Below are 17370 nucleotides of genomic sequence, written 5' to 3' on the forward strand. Positions count from 1 at the left end.
TGATCTTCTGCTCTCTAGTGTGGCTTCAGTGTGAATCTGGGGGTTTTTCTGTTTCAGAAGACTCGAATGTTCATATGTCTGTTTACTGAGACGAGGCGAAAGGTTGAGTGTGTTTCTTTGTGTGTTTGATGTGGTTTTGATGCAGACGTGTGTGTGTGTGTGTTTGATGATTCAGCTGCTCTGATTGACTTGCTTTATCTCGTTACTCTTGTTCAGGCCATCTGGATAGTATGAAGTGAAGGAGATGATGACCTAGAGCACAGATGTCACCATGTGCACCGTGTGGAAATATGTCTGAACATTCTGACACAAAGATTCTGATATGCATGGATGTAAACTGAACGACTACCTGGTTATTAAACTGCTAATGTAGATTTGTCTAGTTTTAAATAAGCAATCTTGGAACAGAATGTTGCATTACTCAGATTTTGGTCTTTAATAGTTAGGAAATCAACTTTGTGTCAGATGCATTTTCTACAATACGGGCCTTCAAACTGGGGCTCAGAGATGTTTAGTAAAGTGTGTACAAATAGTATAATTAAAATAACAACAAATAAAATAAATGAGTAAATTAGATTTGAAAAAATTACAAAATGTCTAATATTTATAAAATATATATTTTATAAATTAGAGTATAAAATTGTATGTTTAAAATTAATTAAAAATTAATAAGAATTAAATTAGTATAGAGAGCATAAATAAAACAAAGAACCCCATAAAAATTCTAATAATGAGATTAAAATAAATTAATAGATTACAGTAAGTATATTGAAATAATTAAGTGTAAACAAATTTATAATAATTATAAGATTATAATAAATTAAAAGATTAAAATAAAATGTAAACTAAATAATAAAAGATATATTACAATAAGCAAATAAATAATACATACATTGCTAAAGACGATAGACAAAAAAACTTAATAGAAACTAAATATTTTCCAAATAATGTATTTATCAAATAAATTTAGCATGGAAAACCACTTTTCTAGAATTCCTCTTGGAAAATACACAAAAAAATGATCCAGTAAGAGTTTGTATCTTTAAAAATGAAAGTGGAGAAATGGCTGAGTTCATATTGATATTTTTAACTATCGACTGCAGACAAATATGAGATGATCTGAATCTTCATGTGATGATTTCTGTTGTCTGTGAGAGATATGCGCGTATAAACATGAGCTGCGCATTATTTTTTCTATTTAACCTTATTATCTGTTCACTGCTCGCGCCGTGAATGCTTCACATATTTGTGGCTTTTCCACGGGAGCGAGATCATGTTCATTGACATGCAGACTGGAATGAGAGAGAGAGAGAGAGAGAGAGAGAGAGGGAGGGAGGAGGGGTGACATCTGTAGCATTGCGAGGTCCGATTCATTCTTGTGAATCGACTCGCTCGGGCGATTCATTTCAATGAACACTTCAACAACGATTCTTTTGAGCGATCAAGTGTTCCCAGCACGTTTAGGTCTTTTTTTTCAGTACCAAAACTGCTATTTGGTGCTAATGTTTAAGTTAAATTTAAGTAATATTATCGTAAACAAAAATGCTGTTGAGAAATCATTAGTGCTGACAATGTTATTATCAACAGTGTTAGGCTCGTTACTCAAAAAATGTCATTTATTACTCATTACTGTAAAAAGTAGTATTATTACTGTAACTATTCACATGAAAAAATATACTATAGTAAATATGATAGTGTTTTTGAACCATACTATAGTAAAGAGTATTATACTGTATATATAATGAATGCTACGGCATACTGTAGTATTAACTAACTGATAAAGTACTGTAGTATAGTACTGTAGTATAGTACTGTAGTATAGGACTAGTATAGGACTGTAGTATAGGACTGTAGTATAGTACTGTAGTATAGGACTGTAGTATGGACTGTAGTATAGTACTGTAGTATAGGACTGTAGTATAGGACTGTAGTATGGACTGTAGTATAGTACTGTAGTATAGGACCAGTATATGACTGTAGTATAGGACTGTAGTATAGGACTGTAGTATGGGACTGTAGTATAGTACTGTAGTATAGGACTGTAGTATAGTACTGTAGTATAGGACTGTAGTATAGTACTGTAGTATGGACTGTAGTATAGTACTGTAGTATAGGACTGTAGTATAGTACTGTAGTATAGAACTGTAGTATGGACTGTAGTATGGACTGTAGTATAGTACTGTAGTATAGGACTAGTGTAGGACTGTAGTATAGAACTGTAGTATAGGACTGTAGTATAGTACTGTAGTATAGGACTGTAGTATAGGACTGTAGTATAGTACTGTAGTATAGAACTGTAGTATGGACTGTAGTATAGTACTGTAGTATAGGACTGTAGTATAGTACTGTAGTATAGGACTGTAGTATAGGACTGTAGTATAGTACTGTAGTATAGAACTGTAGTATGGACTGTAGTATAGTACTGTAGTATAGGACTGTAGTATAGGACTGTAGTATAGTACTGTAGTATAGAACTGTAGTATGGACTGTAGTATAGTACTGTAGTATAGGACTGTAGTATAGAACTGTAGTATAGGACTGTAGTATAGTACTGTAGTATAGTACTGTAGTATAGGACTGTAGTATAGGACTGTAGTATAGTACTGTAGTATAGAACTGTAGTATAGGACTGTAGTATAGTACTGTAGTATAGAACTGTAGTATGGACTGTAGTATAGTACTGTAGTATAGTACTGTAGTATAGTACTGTAGTATAGGACTGTAGTATAGGACTGTAGTATAGTACTGTAGTATAGTACTGTAGTATGGACTGTAGTATAGTACTGTAGTATAGGACTAGTGTAGGACTGTAGTATAGGACTGTAGTATAGGACTGTAGTATAGTACTGTAGTATAGGACTAGTATAGGACAGAGTGGGGTAAAACGTTGAATTTTTGTTAAAAATCTAATAACATGAAAACTGGACTTGGTTTATAATACTTGGTTTATAATACTTGGTTTATAATTTATACCATTGTCAATTATATCTATAATAACTTTTCTGAACACTTTCCCCCCACTATACCCTGCTTTAGTTTTTACTACAATAAACTGTAGTATAATATACCCTATAGCCTAGTTGTAGGAACTTATTGAGTAAAGTAATTTGTTTATTTTACTATAGTTGTTATATTACCACAGAACAAATTAATTCAAGTACTTTACTATAGTATGGTTCAAAATATAACTATAGCATTGTTTCATGCAGTACCTAGTTACTGCCCAATACTGGTTATCAAGGATTAACATTTATAAAAGGATACTTTGTGTCAAGTATAGCGACGTTTGTTGGCTGTAGGCCAATAAATGATATGGTTTATACCACTGTATACTGTAAAGATTCGCGAATTGGTTCGAACGAATCGGTTCAATCAAACGATTCGTTCGCGAATATCAGTCGACACCTGCTATGCTTGAGTCAGTCTCGAAGACTTTGTTGAAGGAGTGAGTGAGCGTTGAACACGGTGACTGACCTGCATGCGGTGAGAGCTCCTTCATCAGTCAGTCTGGTCTCTGGAGAGCTCCCATAGAGAGAACACGACTGGACTTAAAGTTAGAAACTTCTGCTTGTGTATGTATGTATGTCTGTGTGTGTTCGCTTACTATCGGAACTGTAATGTATTGAGTGTCTTATTGAAGTAAAAGATGTCGGATTGAAACTCGATCCGCTGCTGTATCTCCTGCAGATGGTCAAGTGCAGGTTAATACTATCAGTCACCCTTCAGAGACGGTCTTCTCGTTGCTTGTCGCTTTAGCTATGAACGCTTTCATTTTACTGTAAATCATCTGAAGTTTCACTTTGAGCTGATGTGATGTGGGCGTGCAGCGCTAAATGTCACGGCTTCGTGGCTAATTCTGCGTTAAAACTTAAGAAAGTATGTAGTTGCGCGAAAATAATAAGACCTTCTGGATTCCTGTTTGGTACATTTTTGCTCGTCTGCTCAGTGTCGTCTTATGCAAAACTCATATATATCACACTCAAGACATAAAAGTCTAAATTCGTAAATGTTAAAGAATTTGTAATCTCTAGAGAGTTATTTTGCATTGGAGGCTCAGTGTGACTCAGGCATCATCTGTCCAGCTCTAGCTGTTGTTCACATGAACACATGATTGTTGGTCAGTGGGACAAACTATTAACCATAACTACTAACTAATCAGTTCAAGGGAGGAAGTGGGGCAGCAAAGCCAGTGCTCTGATTTACAGTAATCACAGAGTTCAGAGAGAAGAGAGTCATCTGTGAAGTCATGAGCGGAAAGCACTGTGTATTTGGCTATTCTACAAAAACCAGTGTTATTTTGGCTCCTTTGTTTCTTATCTAAAAGAGGAACTAGCCCTTTAAAGGGTTAATTTGAGCAGAATATTAATATTAAAATACAGAAGAAAAAAAATTCAGTTCATTCTGTTAAATTCATTTTTGCTACTTTTTATATTTAAAATGTTAATATAGAAATTTTCACTAAAAGTGTACATTTTTAAGTATTTTTTTGTATATATTGTGATTTAATTGCATTTAATTTTATTAATTGAAGTAAAGATAATATACAAATAATTAACAATTCAGTTGATTTTTATAAAATGTATTTTTATATTAAAATATTATTATAGAAAACATTGAAAATAAAATACACATTTTAAAGTTTTTTCCAAGAATATTTTCACTAATTTGTCATTTTATTACGTTGCGTTTTAAAAATTAAATTTTTAAGATAATATTAAAATTATTACTTAACAGTAATTCAGTTCATTTTATTACTTTTATTTGTTAAAATGTTAATATAGACTGCCTAATATGCCTAAAATCTAAAAACAAGGAAAAATCCTGAAATGTAATAAGATATTAATATTTCAATCTCTTTAAAAAATATTTTATTACTTTAATGTTTAAATAAAATATTTAAAATGTTACTGCAGATTTGAAATAAAAATATACATATTAGGATATTAAGTAAATATCATGTTCCATGAAGATGTAAATTTCCTAATGTAAATATATCAAAACTTAATTTTTGATTAGTAATGTGCATTGCTCAGAACTTCATTTGGGCAATTTTTCTTAATATTTAGATTTTTTTGCACCCTCATCCAAATATTGTCCTATCATAACAACCCATACAGCAATGGAAAGCTTATTTGTTCTCAATTTAAAAATTATGACTGGTTTTGTGGTCCAGGATATTAAAAATATAATCTTAAATAAATTAGAAATTAAAAATATTATAAATATAATGCACTCTGCTTCATTTCTGTGTGTGTGTCTCTCTCAGATATACGCTACATGTTGGGTAAAGGCCTGAAGCGGAAGCTGGAGCAGGAGGAAGAGAATGGCGTGATGAAGATGAGCTGCCCTCCAGAGGCGTCCCCCGCCTGCTACTGGCTCCAGCGGCAGACCGTGCTCAACCTCTCGCTGCTGAAGCTGCACAGCCGCCCGGGACACTCGGAGCCAGGCCTGGCCCGCAGAGTGCTGATCACCAACACACTCCGGCGCATCCAGGACGTCCCTGCACCCCAGTCCTTCCCCAGTGGGGTCAAGTCCCATAATGAGGGCAGTCTGACGCCTATGTCACGGTTGGAGGAGGACAGACATCTGTTTCTCTGTTTGTCTCCGTCCATTTCCAGACAGCAGCCCCCATCAGCCTCCATTATTAAAGACAGCTTCACCTCAGCGCTGGCTGAAATTGAAGATCTGTGCCCGACTGTGAGAAGAACCACTTTATTTTCTACAGAGATGGGCCGCTCGCTCACATCAGACCCAAATTCAGATGAATCCAGACATACAGACCCAGATCTTTCTGAAATGAACAGCTGTATGGACTCAGCATCATCTCTCTCTGACTCCGCCCAGTCAGTGTTTGGCCACACCCCCTCACTCCTCGCTGATTTCTCATTGGACGATTTTCTGTTCACGGAAATAGACAGCTTGCTGTTCAATAATGTCCCCTGCAGTTCGTCCCTGAGCGTGAGCTCGGGTGGGTCAAAAGTTGTTTCCATGGTAACGGACGACCTCGTTAAGACGCTGGCTGGTTACGGTAACGGCGGGATGAGCCAATCGGTGCTTCTGGATCTGAACGAACTGGATCACATCATGGAGGTTTTGGTTGGGTCGTAATTTGATGTGCAAAACCTTTGCATTTTAAGGATATTAAGGTCAATTTTTTTGTATTATGGTATGTAGACCAAGAGGGTTACTATGGCAATGAGGATATATGCATATGTGTGTATATTTATTTTGATACAGTATCAAAGGACACACAATGTATTAATGTAATATATTGCAACCATTTTATAATGTTATAGAATGCTATTTCAATATTTTTCTTGTGGAAATTTCGTATGAATTACGTAATTTTTAGTATTTTTTTTTTAAATAAAAAAAAAATACCAAAATAAATTAGCGTTCCGTTTGTCCCTTTAAAACAGACATGAATGAAAACACACAAAAACAGCATTTTCTCTTAAATTATTTTAATTTCTTGTGTACACTTAAAGAAAATTTACACACTTGTTTGTTTTTAAAGAACCTGGGCATGCGCGATTGACCTCGGTACAGGCTCTTTAGAGATATCATTCATCTGTATGAGTTTTCCATAGGAATTTTCCCATAACAATTTTTACATGTTCCATAGTTTGACTGTACACAGTCCCAAGCCACAGTTAACTATGTAAGCAGTTCTTCTGTATATCTTTACAATGTGCAAAATCCTCCAGGAGACAGAATAAACAGTGACACAACTGAAAAAAAAAAGAACCAGGACACAAAAAAAAGCCCAAAGGTGAGAAAACTCGTTTCTGGCGAACATTTCCCATCATGCACGCTTGCTGTACAGGACTGTAGTGACGGCAGACGTCCTCCAAAAGATTCGCTTAAGATTTATCAGAGTAAATAAAACACAGATACAGAATGACCAAAACACAATGATAACAGGTAAATGAGCAAAACGATACAGCAGATATTGGTCCCTTATTCTCGATACACCTATATATATATATTCAAGTTGATCATTCATTCAATGATTCCTTCACTACATTATAGTCCAAAGCCAGTGGTTTCAACTTACATTAAAAAAATCATAATAATAAACAAAATAAGAACAGAAAACATGAGCGGCTAATGCAAAGATATAGTTATAGTTGTTGATGGACTCAGTCAGTGTGGAAAGCGAGTTAATTGTTAAACTATTTGCACAACAAAAGGATAAAGTGTTCACTAATGCCTCTGCGAAATCAAATAACCTAAAACCTACAAGTAATAACAATATTGATTGTAATGTAATAGCCAAAACGATTAAAAACTAAGGCCTTTGTTATGCAAAATTGAAAGAAAATTTTGCAGGCGGTTTGGTTTCAAGTCGATATAACTACGTATTTATATATCTAAATACAATTCAGATCATTCACATCATCATTTGTGCCATTAAAGGACTTTTAAGCCAGTGTTTCATAAAAGCAAACGACCTGAAAATAACAAAGTGCCTCTTTCTCTCTCATACACACTAACTTAACTGTGAAGAATACTCGAAAGGAAATCATCCCTGATTATATACAGATTGGCTCAAATATAAACGCAAACTCTTTTCCTACACTCATTCTACAAATAAAATGATCTAGTCTTTTCTCCTCTAAAGCGATCGATCGTTAGTCGATTATCTCATCCACTCTCTCTTACGTAGACAATGTTTTTGAACTTAAGAAAGCCCAGGAACATGACAAACAGGAGCTAGAAAACCAAAAGGATGAAATTAAAATCATAACGGTCAGTTTCGTGAAAGCTGGAGAGCGATACACAGAGAAAGAGAGGTGAAACGGCGCGGCGGAGAAGACCGTGTCAGTCGGGCGAGGAGGAGGGGAGGAGAGGAGTCAGCGTGGAGGGGAACATGAGGACTTTAGCCTGCATGAACGACAGATCCGGCAGACCTGAGATCACTCGCCGAGCCTCTTCGCTCAGATTCTCCTCCTTCTGCACAGGCTTTCTGCTGAGAGAGATCAGACCGGTCAGAGAGCGAGATCACATCAGAGAGAAACATTTAAAACAGAGATCAAACCAATTAGAAAGAGATCAGACATAGATCAGACATATCAGAGAAAGAGATCAGACAGAATAGACAGAGATCAGACAGATCAGCAAAAGGGATAAGACAATAGATAGAGATCAGACAGATCAGAGAAAGCGATCAGACATAATTGACAGATCAGACATCAGAGAAAGCGATCAGACAGAATAGACAGATCAGACATATCAGAGAAAGAGATCAGACAATAGAAAGAGATCAGACAATAAACAGAGATCAGACAGATCAGAGAAAGATAAGACAATAGACAGATCAAACAGATCAGAGAAAGATAAGACAATAGACAGAGATCAGACAGATCAGAGAAAGATAAGACAATAGACAGATCAGACATATCAGAGAAAGAGATCAGACAATAGAAAGAGATCAGACAATAAACAGAGATCAGACAGATCAGAGAAAGATAAGACAATAGACAGATCAAACAGATCAGAGAAAGATAAGACAATAGACAGATCAGACAGATCAGAGAAAGATAAGACAATAAACAGAGATCAGACAGATCAGAGAAAGATAAGACAATAGACAGATCAAACAGATCAGAGAAAGATAAGACAATAGACAGAGATCAGACAGATCAGAGAAAGATAAGACAATAGACATAGATCAGACATATCAGAGAAAGAGATCAGACAGAATAGACAGAGATCAGACAGATCAGAGAAAGAGATAAGACAGAGATCAGACATAGATCAGACATATCAGAGAAAGAGATCAGACAGAATAGACAGAGATCAGACAGATCAGATAAAGAGATAAGACAATAGATAGAGATCAGACAGATCAGAGAAAGAGATAAGACAGAGATCAGACAGATCAGAGAAAGAGAGACAGATGAGCAGCACAATAGAAGTACGCAGTATGTACTAATAAAGGTTTCAAACAGCAGAAAGTAGCAAAGGCATCACATGACCTTCATCCAGTTATCCCTTAAAAAAGTTTTTTTTTTTTGCATTTTTATTCAATTCTGTGTAAAAACACCTAACTTTTGACAGTCGGATCAAATAAAGAGTCCATGCCTACAGAAAACCTGCTGTTCTGAACTCGTCAGGAACTGCCGTGTGGCTCCTCCTGGTGGCCCAGCAGCAGTACTGTGAATGCAAGAAGCTCACTGACCTGGTGGAGGTGCTGGTCTTCTCGACGGTCGACATGAGGCGAGCAAACGCATCCACGACTCTACTGCTGCCTCCGCTGACGTCCAGCTTCGCTTGGGTCAACTCATACAGCTCCGGGTCCACGCCTGCACAAGCATATCAGCACACTTGTGATACACCAGCTTATGCACGCATGCAACAACGGTCGTTTGAAAGGAACGGTTAAAGATATAGATGCAAATAGAGCAGAAATCAAGAACACACAGACAGCTCTGGTGTTAAACTGGAAATGTTTCGGCAAACCTGGTATGGAGGTGGCCGTGCAGGAGGGCGACTCGTCCACAGGGCCGAAGAAATCGAGGTTGAGCAGAGAGGAGCCTCCACTCGCTTCAGAACGAGGGATGGTGAAAGAGGAGAGAAAGGTAACAGACAGGAAAGCAGAAGTTGACATATCGTCAGATCTGGATTAGTGATGAAACTACATGACTGGATTAGTGCTGGTTTCTGTTAGCGAGAAGCATAAAGAGTACATGCGCATCCAACATAAACGTGGAGACAGTTACTGTACAACTGTTAAGCGTTTAGTTTTCCCGACACGAGGCAAAAGCTTGTTTCTCCATTTTTCTCAGCAATGTTCCTCCTGAAGAAACGATTGATCGGTCTTACCGTCCAGAGGGTTTGTAAGGCCACTACTGCTCCAGTCAAACTGAACGGGAGGAAGAGACTCCTGACGACAGAGAAAGAGACCAGATATCACATTTTACAAAGTAATGCAAAAAAAAATTAAAAATCTTAATGAAAAAATTTGTTCCATTTAGTTTTTGTTTGTGTGACAACTATTTTAATTTTTTTTTAAAGTGCAGGACTAGGTTTATTATTTAATTAATGATTGTCGCCCAGTTACCCTTAGAAATACAGTTGTTGTAACTTTTTTAAGTGAAGAAAGGTCTGTTATAAACTGTGGTAACTACTTATTTGGGATGATTTGTAACAAAAGTAATGTAAAAAAAAAAAAACTATAAAAAAACCTTCCTATAGAAACCCTGTTCTAAAGTTAAAGTTTTGACATTTTCCGCATCAGTCTTGCGTGACTGATCTCTTTCGTTCACAAAAAGACCAAAGGTTGTGCTTCAAATAAGTGGCCTTTGGTAAACAAGTCAAATTTATATTTATATTTTGCAATAATACAAGCAATCCAGCAGTTGAGATTTACTATGCAGTATATAATGCTTTACGTGAGTGTACAGTATGTATCCAACTTTATATAAAGAGCTAGGCCATGATATTTTACCAGGTGAAGGTTACTGAAGACGCTCACCTGGGCGGTGTCAGGTGGACAGGTGTTCAGTTCCGTGGCGACTGAAGGAGATTGTGCTATTGAGGCAATCATTTCTGCGGCGGAGACGGGCTTCACTGGCTCTTTCGTGGGTTCCAGCATCCCCTGCAGACCGACAGTCATCAAAGATGATTGATTAAACACATATGAGCTTTAGAGGACATCTAAAATAAACCAGCGTCCATCATTCTCACACACACAGCTCGCCTGCAGCTGGGCTTCACTCACCAGACTGGCAGCATACATTGGCACAATTACAGGCTGCTTTTTATGGCCCGTGAACAGCTGAGGAGAAAGAGATAAAAACAGAAGAGGAGAGGGAACGTTAAAGAGAAATCAGTTACAACTTCAGGAAGAATACAGCTTCTTGACCAAATCCTATGTTTTCCCATAACCAAACTCACTATGTTTCTGGTGTCGATACCAAGCGAGCAGAGCAGCGCTTTATTGGTATGAGAGCCGCCCCATTGGTACCGGAAGCCGTAGGCATTATTAACATCCTGCAGATGCTGCCACACGTCCCGCAGTGCCCTATAAAACCCACAGGAGGAGACCAAGAGGGTTTCATTGACCACAGGACAACAAAGATGACTTTAATTGGCCACCAGCAGCACTAAGCAAATAAACTCATAGCTCCTCACCCATTGGTCGGCCCTCTGTCAGCATCTTCCTGTTGTGATGTGTCAGGAGGTTTGAGGAAGGTGTTGAGCGTGGTCATCTCTTCCTCTACCTGAGGGGCAACAACCAGCTCGAAACTGGCCTGGAAAATCTTCTCCAAACGGCTGACCAATGCAGACTTAATAAAACACAGAAAGAAGAAAATTGTGTTGCTCAGTAGAAAGTGCAGAATAGAGATCAAAAGACTTTTATAATGTTACAAAAGATAAATGCTGTCCTTTTGAATTTTCTGTTCTTCAAAGAATCCTGAAAAAAATTATCACGGTTTTCACAAAAATATGAAGCAGCACAACTGTTTTCAAAACAGATAATAATCTGAAATGTTTCTTGAGCAGCAAATCAGTATATTAGAGTGATTTCTGAAGGATCACGTGACACCGACGACTGGAGTAATGATGCTGAGAATTAATTACGTTTGTCCAAATAGAAAACAGTTTTTTTAAATTGTAATAATATTACTCAATATCACCATTTTTTGTGTATTTTTGATCAAATAAATGCAGCCTTGGTGAGAAGAGACGTTTTAAATTTTGAAAACAGTAGTGTACTTTTATTACATTTCATTTATTAGGTTTTGTTATTAAAAGGTTTTGGTAGAAAAAAAGGTTTTGCAAATAGCCTAGCGTTTATGTATCTTTATGCTTATCAAAGAAAACAATATTTAATTTGACAGAAATAGTGTGTAGCTGTTTTTAGCATATACACTATATTATAAAGGCTCTGTTTGCGCTTAATCAATCGTGTAGACAGAGTAAACCATCGTGTCCAGGTACATTTCTCAATCTGATTTAATTTCCTGTGCCAGTTTTACTGTCAAAGTATAGGGCAAAGTAAAAACTATAAACCATCAAACTAGTATTTTTAAGGAATCAGACCAACCATTGAACAACTTTTGTGCTCCTCCGCAGCAGTAGGGGGCGCCGTAACCGGCTGGCTTTCCTGCCACTCATTTCTGTTTTTTTCTGTAGCCTCTGCATTCTGTTCCTGCCCAAACGTTGCCCATGACTCCCCTACATTCTTGCTTTGATCCGGCTCAGAGAAAGCCTGCCATCCTTCATTATCCCCCACCTGCGCAGAGCTAAAATCTGCGAAACTGTCACTCCCAGGAAAATTCGCAAACGCCGTTGCCTCCTCACCCGCCAAGTCTGTTTTACTAGGTTCTTTTGATGTGTCAAAATCGCCAAAGTTATCAACTTCGACCTCCACCGGGGGACTCGGGTCCGGCTCGGGCTGAGATACCCCCTGCTGGTCAAAATCAGCAAATCCAGTCGCGCTAAACGAGCTGGCATCTCCAAAATCACCGAAATCTCCAAAATCCTCATCGTCGTCCTCGGCCAGCTGGCTGTGGTCGGCCGGAGTGGCCGTGTCCTCCTGAAGTGGAGGCGAGGGTACGGATCCCGTCGTGCTAAAGTCGCCAAATTCTTCAAGCGCGTCTGTCGATAGCGGCCGACCAAAGGACGTCTCCGTTTCCGTCTCTGTCTCTAAAGTCTCATTCTCAGAGCCTCTCTCATCTGATTGTTCGCCACTAGACTTATGCTCAGTAGAGTCGGGCGACACCCTGTTGTCATCGGTTTCGCTAAAAGTGACACCATTAATGGCTAGCGGTTGCACTGTGCTAACGACTTCAGTAGTATCAGCTTCTAGCTCCCTTCGATCTAAATCCGACCCTTCATGGAAACCCCAGTCACCGTTGCTGAGACTTTCAGAGTTTTCCGAAAATAATCCAAACCCTGTGTTTCTTGAGTCCCTGCTATCGTCTTCTAAACTAGCTCCTCGCTCTTTAACACTGTCGCTAGCATAATTCTGTGGCGGTACGCACCCTTGATTTGAATGTTCCCAATCTGTCTCTGAAGGCTGGTTGTGTTCAGCATTTGAAAAGGCAGAGAAATCTGCGAAATCATCTGAACTGACATCAATTTCGTTGGTTTTGTGTGGCGTAGGCGGGCTTCCACCTTGGTCTAATGTCGCAAACCCGTTCGTGAGCACTTCAACTGTGCCATTGCAGGCAATGGCGTCGCTCTCAGTCCGAGACCCCGTTCCGAACTCCAGGGATGTGATGTGAGCTTGGTGATCGCTGAACTTTTTTAGTTCCTCTACGCTAACCGTTCTGCCATTGGGCATGGGAGTTTGGCCAGAGCCAGACGTCACGCCATTAGCTTTCGCAGGCCCTGCGGGTTGAGCAGACAGTACCACGATCCTTCCGTTGCTCAGCAGCTCTGGCGGCGAAGTGGCGTTCAAAGCCTGAGACTGGTTGAAGGTGGTGGGCGTGTCGAACTCCGAGAAGCTGGTGCTGTTCGGGACACCGGTGAAGTCGCTGAATTCGTCGTCCTCGTCCTCAACGCCGTCCTCCATCGGGGGTGGAGAGGAGGAGTACATGCGTATCACGTCAGGCTCCATGGGGCCTTGAGCAGAAACACAGCCGAGAGCTCACACCTGCGGCAAAGCAATGCAATGCACAGATTAGCATGCAGGAATATGACTAACAAAACATTAAAGTACAAATGGAGGGTAATTTATTCTCATGGCCTTTAATCTAATCTTACATATCAATATTTTCCAATTAGACATTGGTTTTTACAAAAGAATACTAGATTTGGGACTGTTTGAGAAAACGTTTTCTTTTTCTGGCAAAAGAAATAAGATGCATGCACGATTAATCAAAATAAAAAAACAATTCTGCATGGATAGGTGCAATTATTGCAATGCAAAATATACAATTTAATAGAAAACACACAGCCTACTGCGTGTTTCAGAGTAACATGTGGCACACTGTTTTCACTTACACTAGCAAAACATGATCTGGTTCACAGTAAATGCTAATCCACATCAAAATCTAGGCTATGCTTCTAATCTGAGTTTGTGTCGCATAAAATAACTGCAACATGCACCAATCATCTTCCTATTTTGTAATGAGAAGTGCCTATCAATAAAAGAGAGTTTTAAAGGGCTCCCTGTGTTTACATTTTACATTACAATTATTATAGTCTACATATATATATATATATATATATATATATATATATATATATATATATATATATATATATATATATATATATAGTCACAGTTGTTTTTTTATCACATTTTTTTAATTATCAAAAAAATAATAATAATAAAATAAATAAGTAAATAAATAAATCACAGTTAGGTATTTTTTTCCCCCGAATCGCGCAGCACTACAATGCATGTAACATGATGAGACTGCTGGACAGCTACTAATGTAATTAAAGTGTCAGGATGCCCTCAGGATTCGTCCAAAACCGTAATTAGATTTAATGTGAAACGCAAAAAGCAATTTGGAAATTATTTCTGACACAGCAACAGGAAATCAGCTCTTCTGCAACGCTGCATGTTTTAATCGCAACGGTGAGAACAGCAGGGAGACGCTGCATTATCATTCATACTTCCTCTTTAATGAACTCAAGCCTCGGTTTTGTACATCAGCATCATCCTACATCTAATTACTGGTGTTTGCAAAAACAAGCAACACTGTGTTAATGCTTTAAGCTCTAGATATTAAACTAGGGAGTAAATCATCACACACCGTTTGTGCTTCAGTACCTCACATCAAGCCATTTTTGAGGAGACAACATCAATAAATCTTAAACTTGACATGAATTAGACGCATGCTTACTTTCTTTATACAAACCGCTGATTGTAACACCGCTAAGCAATCGCCCTCTGTTGGCAGCCCTCATTACGATAGTGCTCAAGGGCCTATTTCAGATCAAATCAACGAGAGTAAAAACAAGACAGACTGTCATCAAATCGGATGGCTAATTAAGTGCTAATGGGAGAAGTGGTGACTTAAGTGGAGCAGGGAAACCAGATCAGTCTGGAAAATCCACGGCGGGAGTAAACTACAAGAATTCAGTCACTCAATGCAATAACTTACAAAGGAGAGCAAAAGCACAAACCAAATAAAACAGGGCTTTTAAATGCTCTATTGTATCGCTCTGGGAGCTTCGTCAGAGCTGTTTGCTCAAAGGTGGGTCAAACAACAACAGAGTGACGCTTGTGAAAACAGCAAGATCTTTGGCAAACCTCAGTTTACATCCACAGCACTTCAGTGACCTACGTCTTATAGACATCTAATAGCACAGAAAAAAAGACAATGCTGCTATCAGAAAGCATCAACAGATTTCCAAATTAATTATTTACTCCTCTGGTTTATATTATTGTAAATTAAAATTATACCATATAGATTTAATGGGATTAACAATATACTCAACTTTCCTAAAAGGATATAACATTTTGTAAATAACTGATATAAATCATTATAACCGTGCATTCATTTTATGATTATGATACTTTTAAAAACAGGAAGATTAAAACAGGCACTGAAAGTAAATTGTGCTAAACTACAATTTACACCATTTAATAACCCGCCTCTTAAAAGGAGTTTACCTGCAGATTTCTATAATCTAGCACAAATACAAAACAATTTTACTATCAGAAAGCAATAACAAATGCCCCACTTAATTATTTTACTCGTCTAGTTTATATTATTAAGAATTAAAAATTCCCATGCATTTTATAAGACTGACAGTGATACTCTTATTTTCTTATAAGGATACACTATATATATATATAAATATCTATAATCATAACTGTATATTCATATAACATATATCAAGACTGAAATGTAGTAATATAACTAATATAGTTTCTCAGCTAAATGACAGTATTTAAGTGCATAACACACTTTAAGAGTAAGGTTATTAAATCTATTCATCACAGCTGTTAGGAAACACCAGGCCTTCAGCACATAAACTGATCAAACTACTCTTCATAACTTTATAAACCTGATGAGGAGATTAGTTTAGCCTAAACTATGCTTATCTGAGATTAAATCTGGATTAAACTTAATTACTGACATTAAGGCTTTTGGACAGAATCAAATCGGTTTTGGAGATGTTTACATTACGGCTAGCAGTTAGCCGTTAGCCTGATCACAGCAGTACAATTACACCTGACAACATAAAATAGGGTGTTTAAATCAGTCAAAATGAGCGGCTTCCGTCTAAACAATGACATTTAGTTGCCATACGAGTCATGTTATTGTCCCACAAGCAAAGTCAGTCTGTTAGCATACCAGCTCAGTGTAGCATCAGAACCCATTGAATAACACGGGCGATGCTAGCAGGCTAACACTAGCCTCGGTGCTAACGGCTAGCTGTCGCGCAGCTGTCAGTCATCTTCTTACCTCACGAGACCGGAGTGAAGTGTCCCATCCTCACGAGCGCATCCCGCGCACCGGCGTCACGGGAGATCCGCTCAGATCCCTCTCTCTCTGTCTGTGTGTGTGTGAGAGTGTGTGTGAAGGGATGAGAGTGTGAGCTGTTCTTTTCCCGAGTATTACCCAGCATGCACCATGCGCTGGTGTGGCACTGCTGGACTCTCGTGCTGATTGGGTGAGGCTGCTTTGGGAGAAATCAACTAAACCCAGCACTCATGGACCCTCAAATAGATCATCCTCATGTGAGCAAAAAGGCTATTTACAAAGACAGTTTCTGAACAAATAATATTATAAATACGTGTCAAATATTATTTGGGTTATTTTCTCTCTCTCTCACTATAGTACTGTACTGTTCTATGTTTATTTGGTAATTTAATGTCATTTTTTAAATTAAGACTAATTTATTATTTATTTAGCTTAGTAAGTTATTTAGTCATTTCTGTTTTAATTAATATTAAATGTATTTGTTTATTTTATATCATACATTTTTTTTACACTGCCTAGCCTAAAAACCCAATTTATACAGTGAAAAGATAACATTATAAATATGTGTAAAATACAATCTGGAAAATATATATTTTTTCTACTCAGCATAGTACTGTACTGTTTATTTGAATGTAATTTTTACATTATTCTACCTTTTATTATTTACATTAATCTATTTATTCATTATTTTAATATACTTTTAAAAATTATTTTAATAAAATTTTAATTTTTTCACACTGCTTTGTAAAGACCCAATTTAATACTGTGAAAATTAATATTACAAAAATGTGCAAAATATTAGAAAAATATCGAGTTTCTATTAAGTTGCATTAAGTTTTTCTATACACTATAGAACTGTATTGTTATATGCATTTGTTTTGTTTATTTCTTATCTATTATCTATTTATTGTTTAGCATGTCTCATTATTATTATTTTTTGCTTACCGGCCCAAATCAAGCAGAGTCTTAG

General features: G+C 37.5%; 2 protein-coding genes across 8 annotated transcripts; one reads left to right on the plus strand and one right to left on the minus strand.

Annotated features, from left to right (window-relative positions):
- Positions 1–216: 216 nt before the first annotated feature.
- LOC306874302 (SERTA domain-containing protein 2-like) lies at positions 217–6481 on the plus strand. 4 transcript variants are annotated; one of them, XM_079424275.1, is made up of 2 exons: positions 217–332; positions 5267–6481. In XM_079424275.1, the coding sequence occupies exons 1-2, from the start codon at positions 323–325 to the stop codon at positions 6106–6108; spliced, it is 852 nt and encodes a 283-aa protein (XP_079280401.1). In that variant the 5' UTR covers positions 217–322; the 3' UTR covers positions 6109–6481. The 4 variants fall into 4 exon arrangements, with proteins under 4 accessions (XP_079280401.1, XP_079280402.1, XP_079280403.1 ...); XM_079424276.1 differs by lacking the exon at positions 217–332 and adding an exon at positions 3422–3572; XM_079424277.1 differs by lacking the exon at positions 217–332 and adding an exon at positions 3422–3553.
- On the minus strand, positions 6451–16565 carry LOC306874300 (aftiphilin-like). 4 transcript variants are annotated; one of them, XM_079424271.1, is made up of 10 exons: positions 16383–16565; positions 12056–13609; positions 11140–11294; positions 10903–11029; positions 10727–10783; positions 10481–10603; positions 9829–9889; positions 9466–9549; positions 9185–9308; positions 6452–7969 (listed from the first exon to the last, which is right to left on the minus strand). In XM_079424271.1, the coding sequence occupies exons 2-10, from the start codon at positions 13571–13573 to the stop codon at positions 7825–7827; spliced, it is 2394 nt and encodes a 797-aa protein (XP_079280397.1). In that variant the 5' UTR covers positions 13574–13609; positions 16383–16565; the 3' UTR covers positions 6452–7824. The 4 variants fall into 4 exon arrangements, with proteins under 4 accessions (XP_079280399.1, XP_079280397.1, XP_079280396.1 ...); XM_079424270.1 differs by having other exon boundaries at positions 6452–7972; XM_079424273.1 differs by lacking the exon at positions 9466–9549 and having other exon boundaries at positions 6451–7969.
- Between the last annotated feature and the right edge of the window lie 805 nt (positions 16566–17370).

The sequence above is a fragment of the Barbus barbus genome, assembly GCF_936440315.1.
Source record: "Barbus barbus genome assembly, chromosome: 8".
In the NCBI taxonomy this organism is placed as follows: Eukaryota; Metazoa; Chordata; class Actinopteri; order Cypriniformes; family Cyprinidae; genus Barbus; species Barbus barbus.